This window comes from Eschrichtius robustus, chromosome 17 (assembly GCF_028021215.1).
Source record: "Eschrichtius robustus isolate mEscRob2 chromosome 17, mEscRob2.pri, whole genome shotgun sequence".
NCBI lineage: Eukaryota > Metazoa > Chordata > Mammalia > Artiodactyla > Eschrichtiidae > Eschrichtius > Eschrichtius robustus.
In genome coordinates this window covers 70,274,952-70,300,545 of record NC_090840.1, presented here as the reverse complement: position 1 = coordinate 70,300,545, position 25,594 = coordinate 70,274,952, and the positions used below count along the sequence as shown (strand labels likewise).

Below are 25,594 nucleotides of genomic sequence, written 5' to 3'. Positions count from 1 at the left end.
TAAGACAGAAGACACTATAAAAAGATAAAACTAAGACGAGAGGAGGAGAGAATGGATAAAATCCGAGGAAACCAATCACACAGGAGTTTAAAGACTTAGTTTTTCAGAACTTCAGTGACAGCAGTGTTTGTAATATCAAAAATTGGAAACAGTTTAAAGTCCATCAATAGGTAATAGGCTAAATAATTATGGTATTGCAAACACTTATAGAGTATGATTACTAAGTACTGATCTTAAATATATAAAATTTTCATGTGGTAAGGAAGTGATTCCACCAAACAATAGGATGATCATATATTTGTTAGAGTGTGAAAAAGGTATATGCATAGAAAACAGATTGGAAAGATCAGTCCCTGTTATAAAAACACTGACTGTGTCTCTGGGCATTACCGCAGGATGACTGCCTTTTCTTCCTGCATGTGCGGTGAGAGGGTACTAGTGATTAAGACCAGGGACCCTGAAGCTTGACTCCGAGATTAGGAATCCTGGCTCCACCGCTTACCAAGCTGTGGGCACTTAGTCAAGTGACTTCTGTGCCTCAATTTCCTCATCTGCAAAATGGGCATAACAAGAGTATCCATCTTTGTCGGTTAGTATGATGAGTAAAATTAATTAATATGTATAAAATCATAGAACAGTACCTGGCAAGGAGTAAACACTATATAAGTGTTAGCTATCACTATTACTACCATTCTTATTATTATTTATAATTTTTCTAAATATTATAATACATAGGTTACATTAATAACAAGAAAAAACAATGCAGTTGAGATTTTTTTTTTTTCTTAATAATAAGTTCAGTTTACAGAACTCTAAGTTCTCTATTAAAAAATATAATGTGGTATAGGGCTTCCGTGGTGGCGCAGTGGTTGAGAGTCTGCCTGCCAATGCAGGGGACACGGGTTCGAGCCCTGGTCTGGGAAGATCCCACATGCCGCGGAACAACTAGGCCCGTGAGCCACAATTACTGAGCCTGCGCGTCTGGAGCCTGTGCTCCGCAACGAGAGGCCGCGATAGTGAGAGGCCCGCGCACCACGATGAAGAATGGCCCCCGCTTGCCGCAACTGGAGAAAGCCCTCGCACAGAAACGAAGACCCAACACAGCCATAAGTAAATAAATAAAAAAATAAAATTAAAAAAAAAAAAATATATATAATGTGGTATAAAATACATAGGTTATATTTAAAAAGTGTTTATTCTTGTACCTGTGTAGTAAGGAATTTGGCCTTCAAAGAGAGGTAGGGCCTTTGTCCAGGCTCCAAGGAAGCAACCTCTAAACCCTTGGAATTACTCCAGTGGTAGGAGTGTCTTTGTTATTTGTGGTAGGTCCCTGGACAACAGCAGATGGCTTATGCTAAGGAGAGAACCTCAGAGTGGGGACTGGCCACACCAGAAAGACCAACCATGCGAGTGACTGGAAGGTTGGGGCTTTCGGCCACATGATGTCAGCCCAACCTCCAGAGAAGAGGAGGGCTGGACATGGAGTTTAATCAAGTGGGCAATAATCCAATCATGCCTATGTTATGGAGCCTCAATAAAAACTCTGGAAGTCAGAGCCTGGGTGAACTTCCCGGTGTGGCAATACTCGGTGCGGATGGCCACACATTGATGCCGGGAGGGTAATGTGTCTCTGGGGACAATGGAAGCTTCTCTTTTGTGAGCCTCCCAGATTCCACCCTATGCGTCTCTTCCTTTGGCTAGTTTTAATTTGTATCCTTTCGCTACATCAAAACTATAACCATCAGCATAGTGCTTCCCTGAATTCTGTGAGTCATTCTAGTGAACTCCCAAACCTGAGGGTAGTTGTGGGGAACCCTGAGTTTGTAGTCTGTTGATCTGATGTGAGGATGGCCCTGGGACCCCCAAACCTGTGGCTAGTGTCTGAAGTGAGGGTCATCGGGTGGGGTCTGATCCCTCAGACTATACATATCAGCCAACTCCTTGCAGTATTTCTGTCTACATTTCACTCTGCTTCAAAAGAGAAACAGGACTTCTTACCTGTATCGAAACATTTAATAGAATAATCAGCTAACGCCACAAGGAATTCAGACTTCCTATGAAGATTAAAGGCCAGAGCTGTGCAAGCTTGCGATGTTCGCTGAACAAGATTAAACCTATGAAGAGATGACTGCGTTAGTATCAGAAATTCTTCCAACAGTTGTAAAATTTCACATTGGAGGAGTCCTTAGAGATGAAGAAAATGAAACCCAGAAAAATGAGCTCCCATTTTGGCAGAACAAAAACAGATTACGAAGAGTGCTACCTGCTATGGAAAGGAGTTTGGATTTTACTTACACAGAATGGGAAGCCATCAAGAATTTTTGAGCACAGCAGACTCATGGTCAGGCATGCCCTTCAGGAAGAGGATCCTGGCAGAGATGGCAAATGGACAGGGGGACAAGAAGAGATGACTAAGAAAGCTACTACAGAGACTCTCAACCAGAGTTATGGGTATAAAATGGAAATGACGAACAGGAGAGGTGTCAGAGGTCAAGTGGAGAAAGGCCTGGTGATGCATGGAACGCGGGGTGAAGAGGGAGGAATCAGGAATTCCTCACACGTGAAATGAAGATAATTAAAGATGTCTCATAAGGTTGTTGTGACAGTTAAATGAAATAATATCTGATGATTAGATGAAATAATGTATGTTAAGTGCTTAGCAGAGTACTTGGCACCTAGCCAGAGTTTCATTTACCAAAAAATGAAGTTTTCAGGCTTAGGCAAAAGAGGAACACACATGGGGGTAGGAAATAATCATTCTGGTTTTAAACATGTCGCGTTTAAGGCCCTTGAAAAGCATTTAGAGCCGTGCTGTCCAAAAGAAATGGAATGCAGGCCACATGCATAATTTAAAATTTTCTAGGAGCCACATAAAAAAAGTAAAAAGAAACATATGAAATTAATCTTAACATATTTAACTTAATTCACTGTGTATCTAAAATATTATCGTTTTAACATTTCATTAATAAAAAACTGTTAGAGATATTTTAAATTTTTTTTTTTCATAGTAAGTCTTCAAAACCCATCTCAGTTTGGACTAGCCACCTCTCAGGGGCTAAAGAGCTCCATGCAGCTAGTAGTCACCGCATTAGACAGGCCAACCTAGAAGCTCCTCAGTGGGTGGCAGAAGCAGGTCTGAGTTAACAATGTTTCGTGGCAGCTGAAGTCTGAGGCTTGATGGTGGTAAGATTATTAAAGAGAATACCTAGAATATGGAAGGAAGCAGGCCAGGGACAGATGCCCAAACAGAATTGAAAAGAGACCACTGGATTAGGCGATTAGGAAGAGGGAGCCCACTGCAGTGGGCTTTAGAATCAGACAGGGCTGATTTCAAGTCACAGCTATGCCACTTACACCTCTGCCCAGATGTGAATATTTACAGAGAGAAAAGGGACAGTGGCCAGAATAAAAGAGAGGAATACTCATGGTGCAAAGCCCTAAGGGCAGCCATAGAAGATAGAGATTAGCGCTGGAAGAAATTAGGATCACCTATTTCTACAAATGAAGTGGCAAGGAGTTATGGATGGTTGAACTTACAGATATATTTGAGGTTGTGATGGGGGAGAAGAAAGGGAAGCTTGAGGGCGTCTATTTTCTCATGAATTAGGAGGCTAGGCAGTCAGAATCAGAGTAGAGTCTGAACATACGGAATCATGGAAATTGGTAAAAGTTTGGAATATTCAGAGAAGAATGGGAAAAGTAAATGACAATAGATATAAGCAAATGAAGTACTAGCATCACTGATGCTGAAGTTCATTACTCTGTAATGAAGTCAATCAACAATTACTTTTATTTTGTTTAGTCTGTTATTTAGTGGGAGCAAAGAAGAGACAGGTGTATTGATTTAAGACTGGGAACTGGCTGGGTAGGTTAGCGAGAATAAAGGGTGGGAAAACTGTGACCATTATTTTTTTGGTAAGGAGTAGAAACAATGATTTACAGATTTCTACCTAGTTAATCACAGATAGATAAATCATATATGACCTCTTCTTTCCCTGAACTATTTGAGAATAAGTTACTGAGATCACGTTTCCTACAGACAAGGAAATTCTGCTATATAATCAAAATATAACCATCAAAATTAGAAAATTACATTTATATATTACTACCATCTAATCCCCAGACCCCAGTTTTGCCCATTGTCCTAATAATGTCCTTTACAGCAAAGGGACCAGTCCAGGTCCAAGCCTTGACTTGCCAGGTGTCTAGGCTCCCTCCATCTGGAATAGTCTTCAGTCTTTCCACAACTTTCATGACCTTGACCCTTATGAAGATCACAGGCCAGTCTTGTTCTACAATGCCCTTAATTCAGCTTTGCCTGCTGATTCTACTGATTAGACTCAGGTTGCCTGTCTTTGGTAGGCAGGACTATCAGAGAAGCAACACTGTGTTATCACTGCACCCTATAAGGTGGCACACAAACTTTGATTTGTCCCACTACTGGTTAATTTAATTTTAATCATTTGATACGGTGGTGTTTGTCAGGTTTCTTCACTGTAAAATTACTCTTTTTTTCCTCTTTAATTAATAAATATTTTGTGGGGAGGTACTTTGCGACTATGCAAATATCCATTCTCATTAAACTATCTGTTTGTTGATTACAGCATGAATTCACAAATTTCTATTTTATTCAGTGGGTTATGACCCATCACTATCATTTATTCTGAAACGCAAATTGTCTCCAATCTGCCCAGAGAGAGCTCCTTCAAGCTGACGTTTATGTCTTTTTGACACATCCCCATCATTCTCTGAACAAGTCCTTCTTTCTGGCTACAAGGTGTTCCAGGCTTATCTTGTACTCTCCCCGCCTCCATCCTGAAACTGGCTATTTCTGCAAGGATCCCTGATTTCTTGTAACAGAGAGTGATATTTAGAAAAGAACTGGCCACTAGGTATATTCATGACTACTGCGGTGTTACTGCTCCCAGGTCCTATGAGTGGACAAAGCTAGGAAATATATGTACATATAATTCATTCACTTTCTCATACACACACCTCTGTTCATTTCTATGTCTGTCTATATAAGCTCAAAACCAGGAGTTCACACAGATATACCCAATTACAATCCAGTTCCACAGGGTTCAGTCGAGTTTCCTCCCTTTCCATGTTTGTAACTCCCCTTTCCAATAGTGAGGAATCTGGCCCCCATCATCCTCAGTCTATTTATTCATTTGACCAAACCTCCCCTCTTTCCCATGATTGCCCTGCCCCCAGGCAGACACATTCTGACTCTCTGGCTGGGCTAACACAGTTTTTCCTCCCACCCACTCACTCTCACTGCACAGATGCCTGCCTTAATCAATCCCAAGTAATTGCTTTTTCACTAATTGTTCGGCAAAGGAAGAGAAGACGAGGAAGAGTGAAGATCAATTCTTTAAAACTCCTAGATCTAGTATGCTGACAATAATGTACAAAGGAAACTGTGTTCTTTCTAAACAACTGACAGACATTAACTGATAAATTAGCAATAATAAAATTTTAAATTTAAGGGAAAAAAAGCTACTAGAGATGCTGTTAAAACCAGAACTTTAATTCTCTGAAAAAAAAAAATCTAACTATTTTATCTTTCTATTCTTTCTCACGTTACTCTACCAACACTTAGGACAGAGTTTTACAAAGTGCCTGAAATACAGTAAGAACTTAATAAATCTTTCTGAATGAATAATTAATAGCAGGTACTAAAATAGTCAAGGAATTAATTACTTGGTAAATATCCAAAGTATCTGCTCACCTGTTTCCATACAAGTCAAAAACATAGATATTTCCTTGATGGTCCCCAGCAATTAAAGAATCACCTGAGCTATCAAAAGCCACATTCAAAAACCGTAAAACTTTGGGCAGGTAGTCAGAAGTGTTGTGAATGATGTTCACTATAATTCTGTCAAAAAAACAAAAACAAAACCCATTAAATTCTATGTCAAGCATTACTTGTTGTCATGAAAACTATGGATTTTGTAGTAGGCCGCACTAATGCTGAAGTTTTCTGCCTACCCCATCTTCCCTCTCCTCCTGCTGCTGTTCCTCTGCCTCTCCTAGAAGCAACCCTACAAGGATTTCTGAAAACTGTCCAGGAAGCTATTGTCAAAGTAGCTACCATTCATGTATTTATCAGATACCTGAAAACCCAGGGTGTCAGACACTGAACAAGCCAGGAGCTAAGAGTAGTTGATAGACAGGGGCCCTGCCCTCAGGAAGCTTTCAGTTTAGTAGTAAAGACAGACACTAAAAAATATAAACACACATATGAAGAGATTTATAAACTGTGATTAAGTCATAGACAACAGGATATGATAAGAAAATGTATTTTTGATTGAGTAATTGAATTGTTACATCAAGCAAGAGACCCATGATAAAAACAATGAAGTAATTAGTGAAAAGCAGTGAGTTTTATATAAATCACAAGCTACCATATGTAAGAAAAATTTCAATTCAATATCCTAATTTTAAGATATCCTAATGAGATTTTTTTTTTTTGTGATTACAGAATGTTCCAAGTGTACATGAGTTTTATTTTCAGGTACATTTGTCTAAAGCGATTATTTTTTGAGAGGAAGATCATGTACCATGTATCTGCTGAAAAGAAAACTGTTATAAAACTTGTAGCACAAATTAACTAACTCTTTAAAATAATATATGTGTTTATATTTGGGTCACGAAGACCAGAAAAATCCCATTCTCTCCTGCAACAAGTTTTCAAATCATGAAATTTTTAATCTTAATTGACTTTCTACGAATTTGAATTTTAACATTAGAAACATCTGCCTCATTATCACTTCATTTAAAAAACACTACATTGAATTAAGTATATCAAACATTTTCTATAGTTTATCTAAAAATAAGGCTTTCAGACTCATTGGGTGAAACAGTAATTATTTTTATCTAGTCCCTGACAAAGATTCTTGGCTTGACCAAACTTTAGTCAGGCTACCAAACCTTCTCCTAGGCCCTTCTGTGCACTCCCTTGTAAAATCTAATTTTAGCAAGAATGCTGCTTAGTCAGTTTAATCAGAACCCCCTACCCTCAATACTACTGTCCTTGACATCTGATGGGTTCCTCATCCTCCCCCATCTCCCAAGTGATGTCTGATCACCTGGGCCTGTCTTCAGCAGGAATCCTGTGAGGTAGATTTAGCCAGAACTCCCTTAACCCCAGATGTTTTCTCTTAGTAATCTTCCATCCACCGACCCCCACCCTTCTCCTTGGCTATAGCTTCCCACTTGCCCAGGCTGTATTCAGAACTGAGCCCAGTTCTACCCTGAGGTCTTGTTTCCTCTATTGCAACAGTCCTGAATACAGTCTGTGTTTACTTTAACTACTGTCCAGCTCTGGTTTTTGTTTGACATTCCCAAAGGGAAATGGGGGGAATAAATGTATTGAAATACTAAGTAACAACATCAAAATGTTCCCTGGCAATTAAACTCAGCCCAAGCAAATGACTTTTCCCTCCAGTCTTTTTTCTGTAACATTTATTATGTATCTGGATTGCAAAATTACATGATCACTGTTCAAAATACGGAAAATACAGAAAAACACTAATAATTTGATTATAACCCTATCATCATGATATAATCAGTTAATTGCAAAATTCTGTCCTTCTGATTTTTCATATAAATCACACCTGCAAATATTTATTTTAGAACGGCTTTTCAATTGCTCACAATTTGCCTGACAGAGTTCCTCAGTCCCTAAACATAGTAAAAACATCAAATATTTACTGAACACCAAGATGCATGAGACACTAATTCACTAAGACAATCTTGCTGTTAAGTATGATTATCTTCACTTACAGCCTAAGAGATTAACGTGCCCAAGGTCACAGAGCTAGTGAGTGGACATTTACTTCAACTAAAGTCCATCTGACTCCACAGTCAGTGCTCCTTGCTTCTCTCAACACCATAACAACGGGTTTTATTGAACAGAAAGAAAGCTATGTTTTAGTGGAAGAAACAAATGAGGATATTTGCACACAAACTCGTTTCTTTCATTTTTTGAATCTTGCATGTATATCTAGATATTTTATAACAGCAAGAAAGAATTATTGTGGGTTGGCTTAACTTTTACAACATTTAGAGAACATGAGAAGTAGGGGTGCTATTTACATAAACTCCAAATTTGGAAATGAAAATCTCTACCGAAGTACCCCTATTCTATATAAAATGTTTATTCAATGGAGTTGATGGGACGGCAGTATTGTTAGGGGACTGATAGCAACCAGAAACCAAAGAAACTAACGGTACAGTGTGTAGCAGTGTGCTTTGGGGATGTGTAGTTGGCACTCAAAGTCTACTGATTTGTTGAGGAGCAAACAAAGATCAACAGAAAAATTACGAGAACAAGAAACACACTGAAATATGAGTGCAAGTGAGGCAGCAAAGTCCATGGAATCCTAAGGAATTAGAAGCAATAAGATTAATCTGTGTGCAGCAACTGGAACCAAGATGGCACCACTTTGGGACAAAGGCTTCCATTAAAGTCACACAAGAGCCTCACACAGGACAGATACCTGGGAACTGAATGAAAAGAAGAGTTGGGGAGGGAGGGATGAATGGGCAGGGCAACAGCAATTTTTAGGGCAGTGAACATACTTTGTACGAGACTGTAATGGTGGATGAGTCATTATACATTTGTCCAAACCTGCAGAATGTAGAACACCAAGACTGAATCTTAATGTTAACTGTGGAATTTGGGTAATAATGATGTCTTCATGCAGGTTCATCAACTGCAACAAATATCTGGTGAGGAATATTAATACAGGGGAGGCTAGGCATGTGTGGGGACAGGGGGTATATGGGAAATCTCTGTACCTTCCTCTCAATTTTGCTGTGAACCTAAAACTGTCCTAAAGAAATAAAGTTTATGAAAAAAAAAAAAAAAAAAAAGCAGCAGCAACGCTAGCCTTACTAGAAAGAGTGCCCTACCTTGTAAACCGTAACCCCTTCCTCCACCACTATCACCACCATACACGTTAATACGTAAACTCCAAGAGAACCAGAAGTTTGTTTTGGTCCACAGCTGTCCCTCAGCGCTTACAAGCTTGGCACATAGTAAATGCTCATCAAATAGTCGATGAGCAAATGCTTGCCTCAATACAAACAATGATTCAAGGATGGATAAACTGCGGCATTTGGAAGGGGGAGAAGTGCATTGCTCTCCTCCTCCCGCATCAGTTCCTCCTCCTGAGTTCTTTCCCAGCTGGAATAACTAACGAATATTTACTGAGCATCTACTGCGTGCCAGGAATACTACAGGGATCCTGTGTTAATTAAGGCAGGCAGTCCGGGTACTCATCAGAAACTCAAATTCCCTGGCATAAATCAGGACCTCCCGCTCCACGTTGATCCTAATGAGACCCCGTCCCCAGTACAGGGAGGGGGGGTCTCAAAGGATCATGAAACTCAGGGCACCTGGGTTTCTGGAGGTCACCCAACCCAGGTATCCGGGGCAGGATCAGAGCCAGGACCCGAACCTCCATCCGACCCCCGCACCCCTTCCCGAGATCCTTCCCAACAGCCCCTCAAACGCCTCGCCAAAGCCGCGGACCCGCCCCTCGCCGGCGGCCATCCGCCTCCACAGCGCGCGCCTCCCGCCGCAGCCTTTACCCGTCCCGAGTGGCCGGGGATGGTTTGCGGTGCCATATCTTGCCGCTCTCCTTGTTGCCCACGTTTATGCTCTGCATGTCGCAGTCCACGCGAGACCGCCGCCGGTCCAGCGGACAACGGTACCAGCGCCTTTCCGGCAGGCCCCGCGCTTCCTGCCCGGGAAACTTGAGCGCCGGCCGCGGCCGCCCGGATCCCCGCCGACCGTACCAAGCGCGCGCAGGCCGCCGATCGGACGGCGCTAAACCCCGCCCAGGCGACCCCTCCCGCTCTGGACAATGGAATCGGCCTACGACCGTCTCCCTTAGACTCCGCCCCCTTTCGCGGTGCGTTCTCCCCACCCAACCCCCCAAAACCTTCTGGGAATCGTAGTTTTCTGCAGGTGTAACCTGGCGCGCGGAATCGGCTTGGGAATTCTGCTTTCTGGGGGTCTCGCTGGGTTTTAGGCTTTCAACGGAAGCAATAAAAGTGACTTTTCCCCAGGGCCCCCAGATCCCGTTTCACGTTGCGTTTAGGGATTGAGGAGTTGTAAGACAACTAATAGAGAAGCAAGGACCCAAATGCATTGAGAATTGAAGGGTTCCTTTTATAGAACATTCGGGTTCAAAAAGAACCTTGATGGAGTCCACTCTTCTTGACCTTTTCATCATCGTCATGAATGTTGCTTTAACTCCGTAGTCTAACAAGAAGCTCCAGTATTATGGCGTCGGATCCACCAGTCCTGCACCAGTAAAGCAATGTCATCAACAACCAGTTGCGTTGACGCCAGAGAAACTCTTTTTGGTAAATATTTACTTAGAACTTGTATAGTGCTTACTAAGTATCAAACACTCTTCTAAGTGCTTTGGGACTATTAACTCATTTAAGTTGTTTAATCCTCATAGCAAACCTACAACATTGCTAATACTGTCACCTTCATCTTTAGTGCTTTATGAGGTAGTGTATTGGTTTGCTGAGGCTTTGTGCCACAAACTTGGTGGCTAAAACACCAGAAATTTATTCTCTCACAGTTCTGGAGGCCAGAGTCTGAATCAAAGTGTTGGCAGGTCACTCCCTCCAGAGGCCCTAGGGAAGGTTACTTTGCCTCTTCCAGCTTCTGGTGGTTGCTGGCTTCCTTGGCATGGGACCACATCACTCCATTCTCTGCCTGCATCTTCACCAAGCCTTGTCTTTTCCGCTAATCTCTGTCTCAAATCTCCCTTTGCTTCTCTCTTATAAGAACACCTGTCCTTGGATTTAGGGCCCACCTGGATAATCTAGGATAATCTCCTCATTTCAAGATCCTTAACTTACTTACACCTGCAAAGACCCATTTTCCAAGTAAGGTAACATTCACACGTTCTGGGCATTACGCCCTGGGTATATATTTCCGGGGTCCACCGTTCAACCCACTACAGGTAGAAAAATGACTTTTTACAAAATTATATGACCATGATATTTAAAAAGCGCAAACTCTAGCAGAAATACAAAACGCTCACAAAAATTTAGCAGTGTGGATTTCTTTTTTTTCTAATATTTATTTCTTTATTTATGGCTGTGTTGGGTCTTCGTTTCTGTGCGAGGGCTTTCTCCAGTTGCGGCAAGCGGGGGCCACTCTTCATCGCGGTGCGCGGGCCTCTCACTATCGCGGCCTCTCTTGTTGCGGAGCACAAGCTCCAGACGTGCAGGCTCAGTAGTTGTGGCTGACGGGCCTAGTTGCTCCGCGGCTTGTGGGATCTTCCCAGACCAGGGCTCGAACCCGTGTCCCTTGCATTGGCAGGCAGATCCTCAACCACTGCGCCACCAGGGAAGCCCAGCAGTGTGGATTTTTAAACTTTTTATATTGTTATCAAGGGGTGGCCCTGAGAGACAACTCTTAGTAACCCTTTGCAGAGGAGATTTTTATTTTTTTATTTATTTTTATTTTTTTATATTTTTATTTATTGGACTTGAGATGGTAATAAACTGTATGTATGAATGTTTGCATTATTAGTCAGGATATTTAAGGTGTTAAGCTTAAGGGCACCTAACTTGAAACAGGTTATTTCCCATATTTGTGTCTCACACAGGTAACCATACAACTTTTTATCAGTAGCAGAGACAGATCTGCTGAATGATTTCCTCAACTACTCTGGTTTAACCTGCCTGCAGCTCAGCTTGTATGGGTTGTCACAACCTATGTGACCATCCTATCCAATTTCAGATACACTGGTAAAGAGGTGTCCATGTTACAGATCTTCTGGACACCCACTTTTCACTTACCTTTGGATTTAGTTGGACCAGATCTGAAGGTCAGGCTGGCAACCGAAGAGATGTGCACCCATGGCTGCCAACCTCCCAATTTTTTCTCTTCTCTTTTTTTTTTTTTTTGGCCGCACCACGTGGCCTGTGGGATCTTAGTTCCCCGACCAGCGATCGAATCTGCACCCCCTGCATTTGAAGCGCAGAGTCTTAACCACTGGACCACCAGGGAAGTCCCTAATCTCCCAATTTAGTAACCCAAGTTGGTAGACCATTTTCTAGTTCCTTCTTGGATCATTACGTAGTCGATAACTGATGCATACTATACATAGATATTTTTCAGCTTTATTGAGGTATAGTTCGCATTTAATAAACTGTACATATTTAAAGTGTATAAGTTTATAAGTTTTGACATAAGTATATTCCTGTGAAACCATGACCATAATCAAGATAATGAATATATCCATCACCACCAAAATTTTCCTTCTGCCTCTCTGCAATCTCTTTTTATCCCTACCCCACCTTGTCCATGGGCAACCACTGATCTGCTTTCTGCCTTTCAGATTAGTTAATATTTTCTAGAAATTTATACAAATGGGTGTTAAACTAGGTAATCTTTTTTTTTTTTGATCCAGTTTCTTTCATTCAGCATAATTATTTTGAGAGTCAACTATGTTGTTGGGTATATCAGTGGTGTATATGTTTTTATTGCTGAGTAGTATTCCATGGTATTGATATACCACAATTAGTGGTATATTCAGCTGTTGATGAACATTGGGATTGTTTGCAGTGTTTGGCGATTACAAAGAAAGCTGTTATGGACATTCCTGTTCAAGTCTTTGTATAAATATATGTTTTCATTTCTGGTGAGTAAATTCCTAGATGTGGAATGGCTGGGCCATATGGTAAGTGTAGGTTTAACTTTTTAAGAAAGTATCAGTCATTTTCAAAGTAATTGTCATTTTACATACCACCGATACTGGATAGTGTAGGATAGTTTCAGATACTTCACATCTATGATGAGTCTTTGTCATTACAGCCGTTCTAGGAGTGTTGTGGTACTTCATGGTGAGTTTATTTTGTGTGGGATCCTAGTTCCCTGACCAGGGATTGAACCCACACCCCCTGCAGTGGAAGCTCGGAGTCTTAACCACTGGACCACCAGGGAAGTCCCTTTCATGGTGATTTTAATTTCCATTTCTGGAATGACGAATGACGTTCAGTATCTTTTCATGGGATTATTTGCCTTCTGCATATATCTGCTCAAATCTTTTGCCCGATTTATAATTGGGTTGTTTTCTTATTATTGAGTTTTGAGGATTCTGTATATGTTCTGGATATAGGCCTTTTATCATGTTTATGTTTTGCAAATATTTTCTTCTAGTCTTTGTCTTGTTTTTTCATTCTCTTGAACATGTCTTTGAATGCATAGAAACCATTAATATGGATGAAGGGTTGACCAAGTCAGTCACCGTGGAAGGAATCCAAACAGGCAACAGTTGGATGACAAAGGTCCGTTGACATATTGTGTAGGAAAGCCGACATTGCACAGGAAAGAGTTCTGTTTCATCAGTAAAAACAGAAATATGTGTCATGCTGCTAACTGACACAAACCCAGGCAATGTTTTCCGTTTCCTAGACAACTATTTGGCCCTGTAAGGAAAGGGGTGAGGAGGCCAAAGCCATTACAGGTGAACTATGACATAGTGCACGTCCCCCACCCTTTAAACATGAATCAGAACAGAAAAGGAAAGTCAAAGGGTTGTGCTCCAAGTTGCTTAAATAAATATTCATGCCTAGGGGTTCTCATAAAACATACATGAAAGCAACCAAGGGTAGTATTTCATGTGGAATCAAAAGGATTTGGCACCTACAGTTGAAATGGTACAGTATCAAAGCAGAGGGGAAAATGTGATGTTGATCTTGACAGGCAGCAAGATCAGTCCCACATACAGTGAGAAACAACTCACATAAACTAGGGTTTCTAAAAGGCCTCCTCCAGACTAAAGGAAGGAGGAGACCAGAGGGTGAAGCTCCCTCTTCCATGGCCGAGTGGGCAGTGGTTGCAGGTTTCTCATCTTTACAGCCCTTACGCATGGCCAGGAGAGGAGGAGGACTTAGAATTCTTGATCTCTATCTCGTCCAAAGCTGTCCTAAGAAGCAAGGACAGCCTAGAGCCACCTCTGCCTTAGCTGCAACTGCATAATATCCCATCTTATGGATGCAGCATAATTTAATAATTCCCCTATTTTTGGCAGTTGGGTTTTAAAAAATTATATGCAAACATTATGCCAGAGAAATTAATATCTAAGTGTGTCATTGTAGGCACTGGTATAAGCCAGCTCAGGAAGCTTCTATAGGGAAGCTTAAACCTTCCAAATTATGCTCTGCATGTAGTGGCCTATTCCAAAGGCCTCCCTGGGCAGAGGGCTGTGGAGTCAGAGAATGCTGGGAATATCTCCCATAGGACTGAATAACTATTCTTGATTCACAGGCTCCTAATAACGTTTGTGGGCTCCGAGGACAGACGATCAATCACGTGTGACAGGATGCCAGTAAACCATGAGTAAAATGCCTCTAATTGCTGTAAGAGAGGAAGGCAAACTGATTAGGGTAAGCATTTATTGTCCACTAAAGTATTCTAGGGCAGCGTGGCATCCTTCCTGCCTGCTCTGGGCAGTGTGTGGAGAGAGGCCACAGAGCCGAGTGAGGATGACCACTTTCATGGCAGAGCAAAATCTTTGGAGATGGTTTTTGGGGGACATCAAGTCCACCGTCTCCCCAGATTGCCAGCATTCTGATTAAAGGCAACTTTCCTTTCTACCAAATTCTGCGAGTATTGATTTTTTCAAGCAGCAAGCAGCCCCACCTGACTTGGTAACATTTTCATTGCCATAAAAATCCTATGTGCTCCACCTGTTCATCCCTCCCCTCTCCCTAAGTATTTTTGTTACTTTCATTATATAGATGGCTTTGAAAACTACTGCAAGCAACTCTCCACGGGAGGAAAGAGAAAGGTAAGATAGAGATGCACAGTGGGGTGGGCTCTTTCACCTATAGACCTTAGAAGGGTGTTGTCTTTGTTGGTGAAGTAGTGGCCTGGAAGCTGGTTCTATCTGCTTGACCCTTCAGAGAATTCTGTGCGAGGAAGCAGATGTGGACAGGTGCGGGTTGGCATAGGTAACCACTTTTCACTTCGTTATTACACAGTTTCTTCTTTGGTCTTGCTTGCTTTTATTTTTTAATCCTATAGAAGCTCCTATTTGAACTTTGCATAAAATTAAAATTTTGCATAAAATTAAAACCTGTAAGTCATAAGTACTGTGAACATAGAGTCCTAATTTGAAATATTCTGCCCTGTGTTCCCCCCAAGTACATTGCACTTATTAGATCTTGTACCCTGACTAGTGGTTTGGAAAATGTGGGCAGTCTATGTGTAAAGGCATGGTACCCAGAATGCCTAAGTACATTGGCTCTAAAGCTTACTAGTACTATAATCTTGGGCAAAGTATTTAACTTCTCTGTGCCTTGATTTCTTCATCCGTAAAATCAGGACAATAATAGTGCCAACCCCATAGAGTTGTGAAGAATTTAGAACAGCAGCTGACACATAGAAGTCGTCTCCTAGCTATTATTATTGCTATTATTTAAGCCCTTCTAGGGAGAGTACCAGTGATATGCAGATACATGTAACAACTGGCTGTCTGGACAAAAAACTCTGGTTTGTAGAATTTGGCAATTTCTGTGGTATAAATACTCCTACTATGGCCAATTTCAAGCTATGAATGTGATGTCATTGAATGCAGAGTTGGAGAGAGATGAGCAGTAGCACACTATTATATAGTATGGTCACCAGACAGATAAAATAGACACAACCTCAAGAGCATGGATAATAGTAAAATGGATTAAAATAATTTAAAAAATGATATGTTTTGAGTATTACCTTTTAAAAAATATAATTTATTTCTACCTAAGTTAATATAATTTAATATTTAATAATTGACTCAGAAAATTCCTGAAAATTGAACAGTTTGCTCTTGTGAGCTAACATCAGCCTGCTCCATCTCTGCACTGTTTCTTACTTTCATCAACTTAGACATTTGCTAATGTTTCAGTTGACTTGCTATGTAACACAGTACCTCAAAACTTATTGGCTTAAAACAAAACTGGTTTCCCGTTTTCCAGTCCTGTGAGTTGACTGGGCTCAGCTGAACGGTTCTTCTGTTCCACATGGTGTAGCCAAGATCACTCATGGTTGCATTCAGCCCAAGTTCATCTTGAACTGGAACATCCAGGATGGCTTCTCATCTACCAGTGCTTCTCTCCATGTGGCCTGTGGGCCTTCAGGAGTCTAACCTGATCTTCTTTACATGGTACTGGCTCCCAAGAAAGGAATGTTCCAATAGGGCAAGCCTGAATGTGTCAGTGTTTAACAAGCCTGCTTGTATCACCATGCCCGCTAATGTCCCATTGGCTAAAGGAGGTCACATGGTCAAGTCTAGACTCAATGTAGATGGGAATTACATATGTGCAGGAATCCCGAGAGATGTATTTTGTTAGACGCTACTAATATAATGGTTGACCACAGATGACATCAGGAAATCCCAGGGCACATTCGGAGGCAGTACACATAGGAATAAAGCTTCCTTTGAGGGGAGTTGAGAGTGTTGTCCTACCGTACATGTGGGTGTGTGTGTGTGTGTGTGTGTGTGTGTGTGTGTGTAGGATGTATGGGGATTTGCAAATGGAGGAGGGGGAGTGGACAAGCACCACATATAACTCAGTGGTTCTCAACCAGGGGTGAGTTTGCCCCCAGAACCCCAGAGGACATTTGGCCACATCTGCAGACATTCTTGGTTTTCATAACTGGTGAGGTTGTCATTTGCTGCCAATCACCCTTTGCACAGGGAAGCCCTTCACCAACAAATAACTGTCTAACCCAAAGTGTCAACAGGCCGAGGCTAAGAAACCCTGTGTGTAACCTCACAGCACGAATTTGGCTGTTTAGTATGTGCTCTCTCTTCCCAACACGTTTTCCCTACTGCCTCTGACAGCACGTGCAAGATATAAAATTCTTTCACAGCTCTCCAAATGCATGTTTAGCCTGCTTGGATTGGCTTCAAACAAATGTGACAGATGTAGCCTTTCTGGATCCAGTGCCTTGCCAGGCAAGCATATGCGTGTTTGCACATCACGTCTGCAAAATTCCGTGACTGAAAGAGGTCACACCTCCAACTTCCAGGAAAATATCTCAGATGACTTTTCCCCCGAGTCTTCCGGCTCTCAGAAGCTCTTGATACCTCTCTTTGCTCACTTCTCCAGGGAAGCTATCCTGTCCTATTCCTCATTATGCCAAGGTTACATTTGCCCTATCTGCGCAAAGGAATCCTCACTCATTAGTTCAGTAAATGTCAATGGAACGCGTATTGCTGGCCAGGGCTGTCCTAGGTGCTGGGGTGCAGCAGGGAATGAGACACAGTTGCCTTTGCGTGGAGCTTGCCGTTCTAGTTGGGGAGACAGACAACAACTAAGGGAATAAATAAATGATATCATGTTAGGTAATGAAAAGTGAAGAAATTTTAAGCAGGGTAAAGGGACGAGAACAATGGGGGTGGGGGGATACTTTGATTAAGGGGTTTAGGGAAGGCACTGTTGAGGGATGCTGTCTGAGCAGGGAACTGGACGCTGAGCAGGAGGGAGACACAATGACAGGTTCCCCACAGTGTACTCATTGCACTGCGTGGGAGCTTAGTATTTGGTTCCCAGGGCTGCTGTCACCAAGTATCACAAACCCGGTAACTTAAAACAACCCAAATGTATCCTCTTACATCTCCAGAGGCCAGAGGTCTGAAATCAAGGTACTGGCAGGGTTGGTTCCTTCTGGAGGCTCTAAGGAGCATCTGTTCCCTGCCTCTCTCCTAGCTCCTGGGGGTGGCTGGCAATCCTTGGTGTCCCTCGCCTTGTAGACGCATTACTCCAATCTCTGCCCTTGTCTTCACATGGCCTTCTCCCCTGTGTGTGTCTGTGTCTGTTTTCTCTTTTTATAAGGACACCAAGTCATTGCTAATCCAGTGGTTTAGCTCACCCTAATTCAGTCTAACCTCATTTTAACTTAATTACATATGCAAAGACTCTATTGTCAAATAAGGTCATGGTCACAGGTACTGGTGGTTAGGACATTAATATATCTTTTGGGGGAATACAATTCAACCCATACCGTGATTGTTTTGGGTTATCACATGACTAGGGGTGCAACTGGCCTTTAGAACAGGGGGCAGGGATGCTAGGTAGGCATCCTGTAGTGTATAAACTGGTCCCACACCCTTTCGAATGTTACCAAGATATTCCTGTAAATGAAAACCCTGTTTGTAATAGCTAAACTAGAACTGAATTCTGTTTTACATATATATAAACATAAAGGATATTTACAGGGATTTTACATTCACTAAATTTTCCTAGAATGCAACTACCGTACTCATTGAGGCAAGATTGTACTTATTTTCTTTCTTCTTTTTTTAAAATTGAAATATATTTGACATATAAAATTGTGTAAATTTAAGGTGTATGTACTTGTTCTTTCTAACGTATGTGTGGATGTATTCTTATTTCCTCTTCTTTATTACATGAAAAATGGCATTATATATATTTATACTATTTTGCACTTTCTGTTTTTCACTTATCAAGGTATCCTGGATATCACTCCATATGGTTTTGTAGAGATCTTTCTTATTCTTTGTTTACAGCTGCATATTATTCTAATGTGTGAATGTATTATAGTTTATTCAATCTATCTTCTATGTATGGGCGCTTAGGTTCTTTCCAATAGGTTGCAGTTACAAATAGCACAATAAATAACCTTGTATCTAAGTTTTTGTACAATTTTTTTTTGTACTGTTACAGGTTTATCTTCAGGTTGAATTACTAAAATTGACATTGTCAGATTAAAGGGTAAATGCATATGTTGTTTCTATTGTAATAAATTCCCTCCCTAGGGATACTAATTTTTGCCAGTCTAATAGGTGAGAAATAGTATCTGAGGATGGTTTTAATTTGCATTTCTCTTATTATGAGAAAAGTTGAATATCTTTTAATATGTTTTAGGGTAATTTAATATATTTTTTGGTGAATTATCTGTGTATTTTGTCCACTTTCTGTTGGGTTTTTGGTCTTTTTTCCCCTCAGATTTTACAAGTTCTTTATTTACATGGGGATATTAGTCTTTTATCTGTGATATACCTTGAAACTATTTTCTCCCACTTTGTCTTTTGACTTTGTGACATTTTTGTTAAGCAAACATTTTATTTTTACAAAGTTCAATTTATCTTTTTATTAATTATCTATGAACTTTGATGCCCTTTGTTATATTCAGAACTTTCCTGAGTTGTCCACCATTTTGGATAATCCTGTAACCAGTGCCAATCCTGTAACCTATGTGGCTGGTGGTGTTTGAGTTACACATATAGCATGTGGGTATCGGTCTGCACCTGTAGCTCTTCACTCATCATGACTTTATGCGTAACTGCAAGCAGCAGACTTTTTCATTCCACCTGCTGATGTAGTTGTGCCTGAATATTTATATGTTAAAATACATATTATAGTATAAATCAATTTTCTTTTATTTCTCATTTATATGATAATTAGGCACTATATTGATTTTATTAGAACTGTAATTTATAACCTATGATTTTCATTTTGGAATAGCAAATATTTGTTTTTTTTAAAAATAAATTTATTTATTTAATTTATTTATTTTTGGCTGCACTGGGTCTTCGTTGCTGTGCACGGGCTTTCTCTAGTTGCAGGTGAGCAGGGGCTGCTCTTTGTTGCGGTGGGTGGGCTTCTCATTGCGGTGGCTTCTCTTGCTGTGGAGCACAGGCTCTAGGCGCGCGGGCTTCAGTAGTTGTGGCTTGCGGGCTCAGTAGTTGTGGCTCGCGGGCTCTAGAGCGCAGGCTCAGCAGTTGTAGTGCCCAGGCTTAGTTGCTCCGCGGCATGTGGGATCTTCCCGGACCAGGGCTCAAACCTGTGTGCCCTGCATTGGCAGGCGGATTCTTAACCACTGCGCCACCAGGAGGGCCCCAAATATTTGTTTTTAAAAGTGTGCATTTTGGACTTACATGATGGTGCAGTGGTTAAGAATCCGCGTGCCAATGCAGGGGACACAGATTCGATCCCTGGTCCCGGAAGATCCTACATGCTGCGGAGCAACTAAGCCCGGGCACTACAACTGCTGAGCCTGCGCTCTAGAGCCCGCGAGCCACAACTACTGAGCCTATGCTCTAGAGCCGGAGAACCACAACTACTGAAGCCCACGCGCCTAGAACCCGTGCTCCGCAGCAAGAGAAGCCACCGCGATGAGAAGCCCGCGCACCGCAACGAAGAGTAGTGCCCACTTGCGACAACTAGAGAAAGCCCGCATGCAGCAATGAAGACCCAACGTGCCATAAATAAACAAACAAACAAACAAACAAACAAACAAATGAAAGGACTAAAATACTTACTTAAAAAAAAAAAAGTGGGCATTTGGTCTGACCGGGCTGAGCACCACTCCTCTGGGAGAAGTATGTTCCAGGCTAAGGGTCCAGCAAACACTGTGTTGCTTTGGGCCGTCCAGTGCAGGGAAGTCAATGAGGCTGGAGCATGTGACAAGGGGAAAAATGGGAGGAATGAGTTACAGAAGTAGCCAGGGTTCAAATCATCTAGGGCCTCAAAGGTCATGGTAAAGGTTCACCATCATACTTAGAATAAAATTCAATGGAGCTTTGAGCAAAGGAGTTTTGGGATCTGATTTAGGCTCCTGTGTGAGAACAGACTTCAGAAGGCACAGTGGAAGCAGGGAGACCACTTAGAAGTCTACTGCAGAAGTTCAGTCACTAAGGAATAGTTGGGATGGGGGGTAGCGTAGTGGAGATGTTGCAAAGTGGTTGGATTGGGGATATATTTTGAAGTTGGAGAGGCCAGGATTTGCTCATGAAATTTCTTCCATCTTGTATGAAGAGTTACACAACCCAGCCTCCACCTGAAGGAGCTTATACTCTAGAGGAGACAGCTACACACACACACAAGTAATTATAAAACAGAGAGCTAAGTGCAATGATGGTGATTTGTGTAAGGTGTTCTAGGAGTATAGAGGAAGGGTGTGGAGCATTGACCTAGGATGGGGAGTCAGGGAAAATTTCTAGGATGCATCATAATTCATCCATTCCACAAGTATTTATTGAGCACCCATTATGTATCAGGCACAGATGTAAGCACTGGGGGTACAAAAGTGAACACAACAAAGTCTCCATCCTTGTGGAGCTCACATGCTAGAGGTCACAGTCTGAGACCCTCTTCTTGTTTGGTGGAAGCAATTCGTACTTGTTGTTGTATACGTAGCATGACTCATTGGTGTTAGTCAACTGTAGTCACAGGATTCTGGAAGGCCGTTCCCTCGAGGCACCTGAATGTTTTCAGAGGGAAAGGAAAGGAAGAGGAGGGGAGGGTTTTGGCTGGAGTGGGAGGGAGGGAGGGCAGGTAGGGCTGGATTGACACCTTTAGAGTCAGACCCTAAATCTAAAAAGATGAAGGTACCTACTCCCGTTTGTAATTCAAAATCAGAAACAACAGATTATCTGATTGGGAGAGTCTATCGATAGATAAATTCACTGAGGCCCTGCTTTGCTTGTGTCCTAAACCTGTTCATCATTTACCAGTGGATGGTGAAGAGGATTGGCCATCTGGGTTGTGGATAGGCTGAGAGCCAGAGCCTGTCCCCACATGGAAACAGGAATTTGATTGGGAACTCAGCTGGAGGTGCTGGGGATCTGATTCTTCTTCAGTGTTATGCAGATTGCTCTGAACTTGAATTAGGGTCTAAGGGCTAAGGGCTGTGAGCTAAGGGCTCTATGCAGAAGGGCTCTACCTAAGGACAAGGACAAAACCCCTGAGGACACCAGACCAGGCAAATCTCATTAAGCCTTAACAATTGCTAATTGGGTTTCAGCCCAATTTTAAGAGCTCAAGGGAAATGACCCTGTAGCCTAACTAAGCTTTCTATGGGTGAAAAGCAGTATGACAATATGAAGTAAGTGGGCAGATCCAGGTTTTGTTGGGCCTGAAGATTATACAATTTGAGGGGCCCTCTTTAAGAAAAAAAAGTAAAATTAAGCGAAAACCTTGGAAGAGCCGTGTGAGGGGTCCGGTAGCCTAATGTTGATTAGCTTTACAATCAGGTGATCTCTGGGAATCATAGTCATAAGGATGTGTGTATCCTTTCATCTCAGAATCCCACTCCTAGAAATCTGTTCCATAGAATTATTTAGAGGCAGTGTGGTACAGTAGTTAAGAGCAAGATAAAATGCAAGGTCCTTTCAATAAACTACAAAGTCTTGTCTGATTCTTCCTTTCTCTCCCTGAACTTCTGCCCAACTCCCTCTCCGCTCGGCCACACTGGTCTTCGTGCTGTACTGCCTCCGTTCCAGGCACCATCCCACTTCTGGGCCTTTGCTGGTCCCTTTACCTGAACTGCTGTTCCCCCAGATATCCGCATTGTTTGCTCTTTCACCTCCTTAAGACCTTTACTCAAATATCTCCTGAGGTCACAGTGAGGCCTTTCCTGACCAACCCAAATCTCCTTCTCTTTATTCTTTTTTTTCCTAGCATTTATCAACAGTTTTCTACTAAACTTCTTACTTTTACCCTTTTCAACTGTCTTTCTACATCCTGTAGGATGTAACCTCTAAGAGGACAGAAGTATTTGTCAATTTGGTTTACAGCCGGATCCTCAATGCCTACAAGAGTACCCGGTACAATAACAAGCTCCTGTGGTCTGATTGTTGGTGTTTTTCCCAAATTCTCCCCGAAGTGCTGAAATCGTACTGCCCAATGTGACGGTATTAGGAGGTGGGGCCTTTTGTAGGCTCCACCCTCATGATGAGGTTAACGCCCTTATGAAAGAGACCTGGGAGAGCTCCCTTGCCCCTTCCACCAAGGTGAGGATGTGATGGAGAAGGCTGCAACGTGAAGAGGGCCTTCACCAGAACCTGGCCCTGCTGGCACCCTGGTCTTGGACTTCCAGCCTCCAGAACTGTGGGAAATAAATTTCTGTTGCTTATAAGCCACCCAATCTATGGAACTTTGTTATAGCAGCTGGATCAGAGTAAGACACAAGTATTTGACAAAAACCTTGTTGGAGGGCCGAATTAAAGAGCACCACCTTTGAATTCAGATAGACCTGGGTTTAAATCTTACCTATGCGCCTGCTGGCAAGTGGCAAGTGACTTCACTTTTCTGAGGCTGTTTCTTCATTTATTTATTTATTTTAAAAATATGTTTTCCCTTCTATTCTTTATTTTTTTAAAGGTTTATTATTATTATTATTATTATTTTTGGCTGCGTTGGGTCTTTGTTGCTGCGTGCGGGCTTTCTCTAGTTGCGGCGAGCAGGGGCTACTCTTCGTTGCGGTGTGCGGCCTTCTCATTGTGGTGGCTTCTCTTGTTGCGGAGCACGGGCTCTAGGCATGTGAGCTTCAGTCGTTGTGGCACGTGGGCTCAGTAGTTGTGGCACACAGGCTTAGTTGCTCCGCGGCATGTGGGATATTCCCGGAGGGATCGAACCTGTGTCCCCTGCATTGGCAGGCGGATTCTTAACCAATGCACCACCAGGGAAGTCCCCTGTTTCTTTGTTTATAAATAGAAATAAAAGTGCCTCATAGGGTGATGTGCTCTTGCAAACACTAATGGATAAAGTGCCAATCAAACTGTTAACGCTCAGTAAATGTTAGCTATTAGTGAAAAAAACAGTTAGCTATTTTATACAAAGACGTATATGCATAAAGATTTTCAAATTGTCAACACACAAAATTAATCAATAGTCAATCTAAGAAAGAAAGGAAAATTTTATTCGAGCCAACCTGAGGATTAGAACCCGGCAGTCTTTCAGAAAGCTCTGAGGACTGTTCTGCCCGTTAGAGGTCAAAGCACACATATAAGTTTTTGAGACAAAGTGTTATACGTCAAATGCCATATTATTGACAGTTAGTGAGTCATGAGTCATCATGGCCGTTACACGATTAAGATAGGGAATTCCCTAGCACTCCAGTGGTTAGGATTCCATGCTTTCACTGCCGAGGGCCTGGGTTTGATCCCTGGTTTGGGAACTAAGACCCCACAAGCCATGCAGCGCAGCCAAAACAGAAAGATTAAGATGGACTGTTATCTCCTAAGGAGGTCTGGTTAATGCAGATGCACAATACACACTAAAGGGGAGGGAGGAGGCCCAAAAGGGCAGAGAGAAATTTTACATTTAAATTCTCATCTTGTCATAAAATATGAATTTTATTTTATCAAAGCTATATTTAGTATTGAAAAACAAATAGGAAAATAGTCAAAAGATTATACTACATCACTAGCAGAATATTATTTAGTCATCAAAATGATAATTATGAAGACTTTGTAGAAAGAGGGAAAGCTTTTTTTATATAAAGTTAAATGAAAAGACCAGACAACAGTTTGATATGGACAAAAACTAGGAGATAGTAAAATATTTTTATCACCTCTTCAAAAAGCATCCTCCCTCCCCCAAATCCTCCTCTAATTACTCTATTCCTTCCCAGAAAACAATCTACCCGTGAAGTTTTTAACTACAAAACCCACAGTTTTGTGATATTGTGACATAATAAGAAATATTTACCTGGTCTTTGTCCCCGGTTCCTGGCACAGAGCTTCTAAAACCCTTGTCATTTCCTGAGTGATGGGGAGGAGAAGAGCGTCTTTCGTTATTCATAAGCCCCTTTCTACCACACCTGAGTTCATGTTAAGGCGGTGACTCTTGGAGATTGGGGGCTGGTACCAGAGGCACCAACCCTGTGATGAGAGGGTTGGAACTTTCAGCACCACCTCCCAACCTCCAGCGAGGGGAGAGAGACTGGGAATCAAGTTCAGTCACAAGGGCTGATGATTTAATCAATCATGCCTGCGTAATGAGACCTCCATAAAAACCCTAAATGAAGGGGTTCAGAGAGTTTCCAGGTTGGTGAACACATCGAGGACCTCGGAGGCTGGTGTGCCCGGAGAAGGCATGGAAGCTCGAGTACCTTCCCCATACCTTGTCCTATGCATCTCTTCCATTTGGCTTTTCCCGAGTTGTATCCTTTAATAAACCAGTAATAAGTTGTTTCCTGTTATGGGAACAGGCTCTGTGCCTTTGCAATAGCTCAAGGCCCTGGTTAATGTGCCTTTCACCAGATGTATCACCAATTGAAGGCCTTTGAGAGTTCTTCCTGTGCTTCAATTCTAGTGGAATGTCTATATCATCGGTGATGACTTTGGTCCAAGATCAACTGATAAGAATCTGTATTTAAATACACGTCACAGCCTAACACTGACATTAGCTTGAGCAGCTTTTTCTTCGATTTAGAGGGAAGGCATTTCAGATCCTTGCAGGCCTTCCTCAAGGCATATCTTGAATATCATTCACTATTGTTCTGATTATGAATACAAATCATGAGTATATGAATATATATATTGAATGTATATTATGAACAGCAATAATTATTGTCGGATTATTGTTATTCTGATGATTTTAGTTTGCAGAATTGTTAGTCAAGAGAAGTTTGATATTAAAGGGATTCTTTTTTCCCCAGATACTTTTACATAAACTCTGGTCCAGCCAGCCTGGTTTAATCATCTATGAAACACTGAGCGAGTCCCATGGGCTGGTCCTTTGTGTTGGCTACTAGAATGAAACTAGTACCTATGAGATGCTTTTGAGTTTATAAAAAGCCTTCATTATTTTCACA

General features: G+C 41.8%; 1 protein-coding gene across 2 annotated transcripts in view; it reads right to left on the bottom strand.

Annotated features, from left to right (window-relative positions):
- The window catches only part of TBC1D31 (TBC1 domain family member 31), a 60,391-nt gene extending 50,598 nt beyond the window's left edge, over positions 1–9,793 (bottom strand). Inside the window, exons 1-3 of one of the 2 annotated variants that reach the window (XM_068525895.1) lie at positions 9,601–9,793; positions 5,732–5,878; positions 1,999–2,114 (exon numbers count right to left, since the gene is read on the bottom strand). In XM_068525895.1, coding sequence (XP_068381996.1) covers positions 1,999–2,114; positions 5,732–5,878; positions 9,601–9,677 — 340 coding nt within the window. In that variant the 5' untranslated portion in view covers positions 9,678–9,793. The remainder of the gene's footprint in view (positions 1–1,998; positions 2,115–5,731; positions 5,879–9,600) is intronic. The other variant, XM_068525896.1, reaches the window with a different exon arrangement.
- Between the last annotated feature and the right edge of the window lie 15,801 nt (positions 9,794–25,594).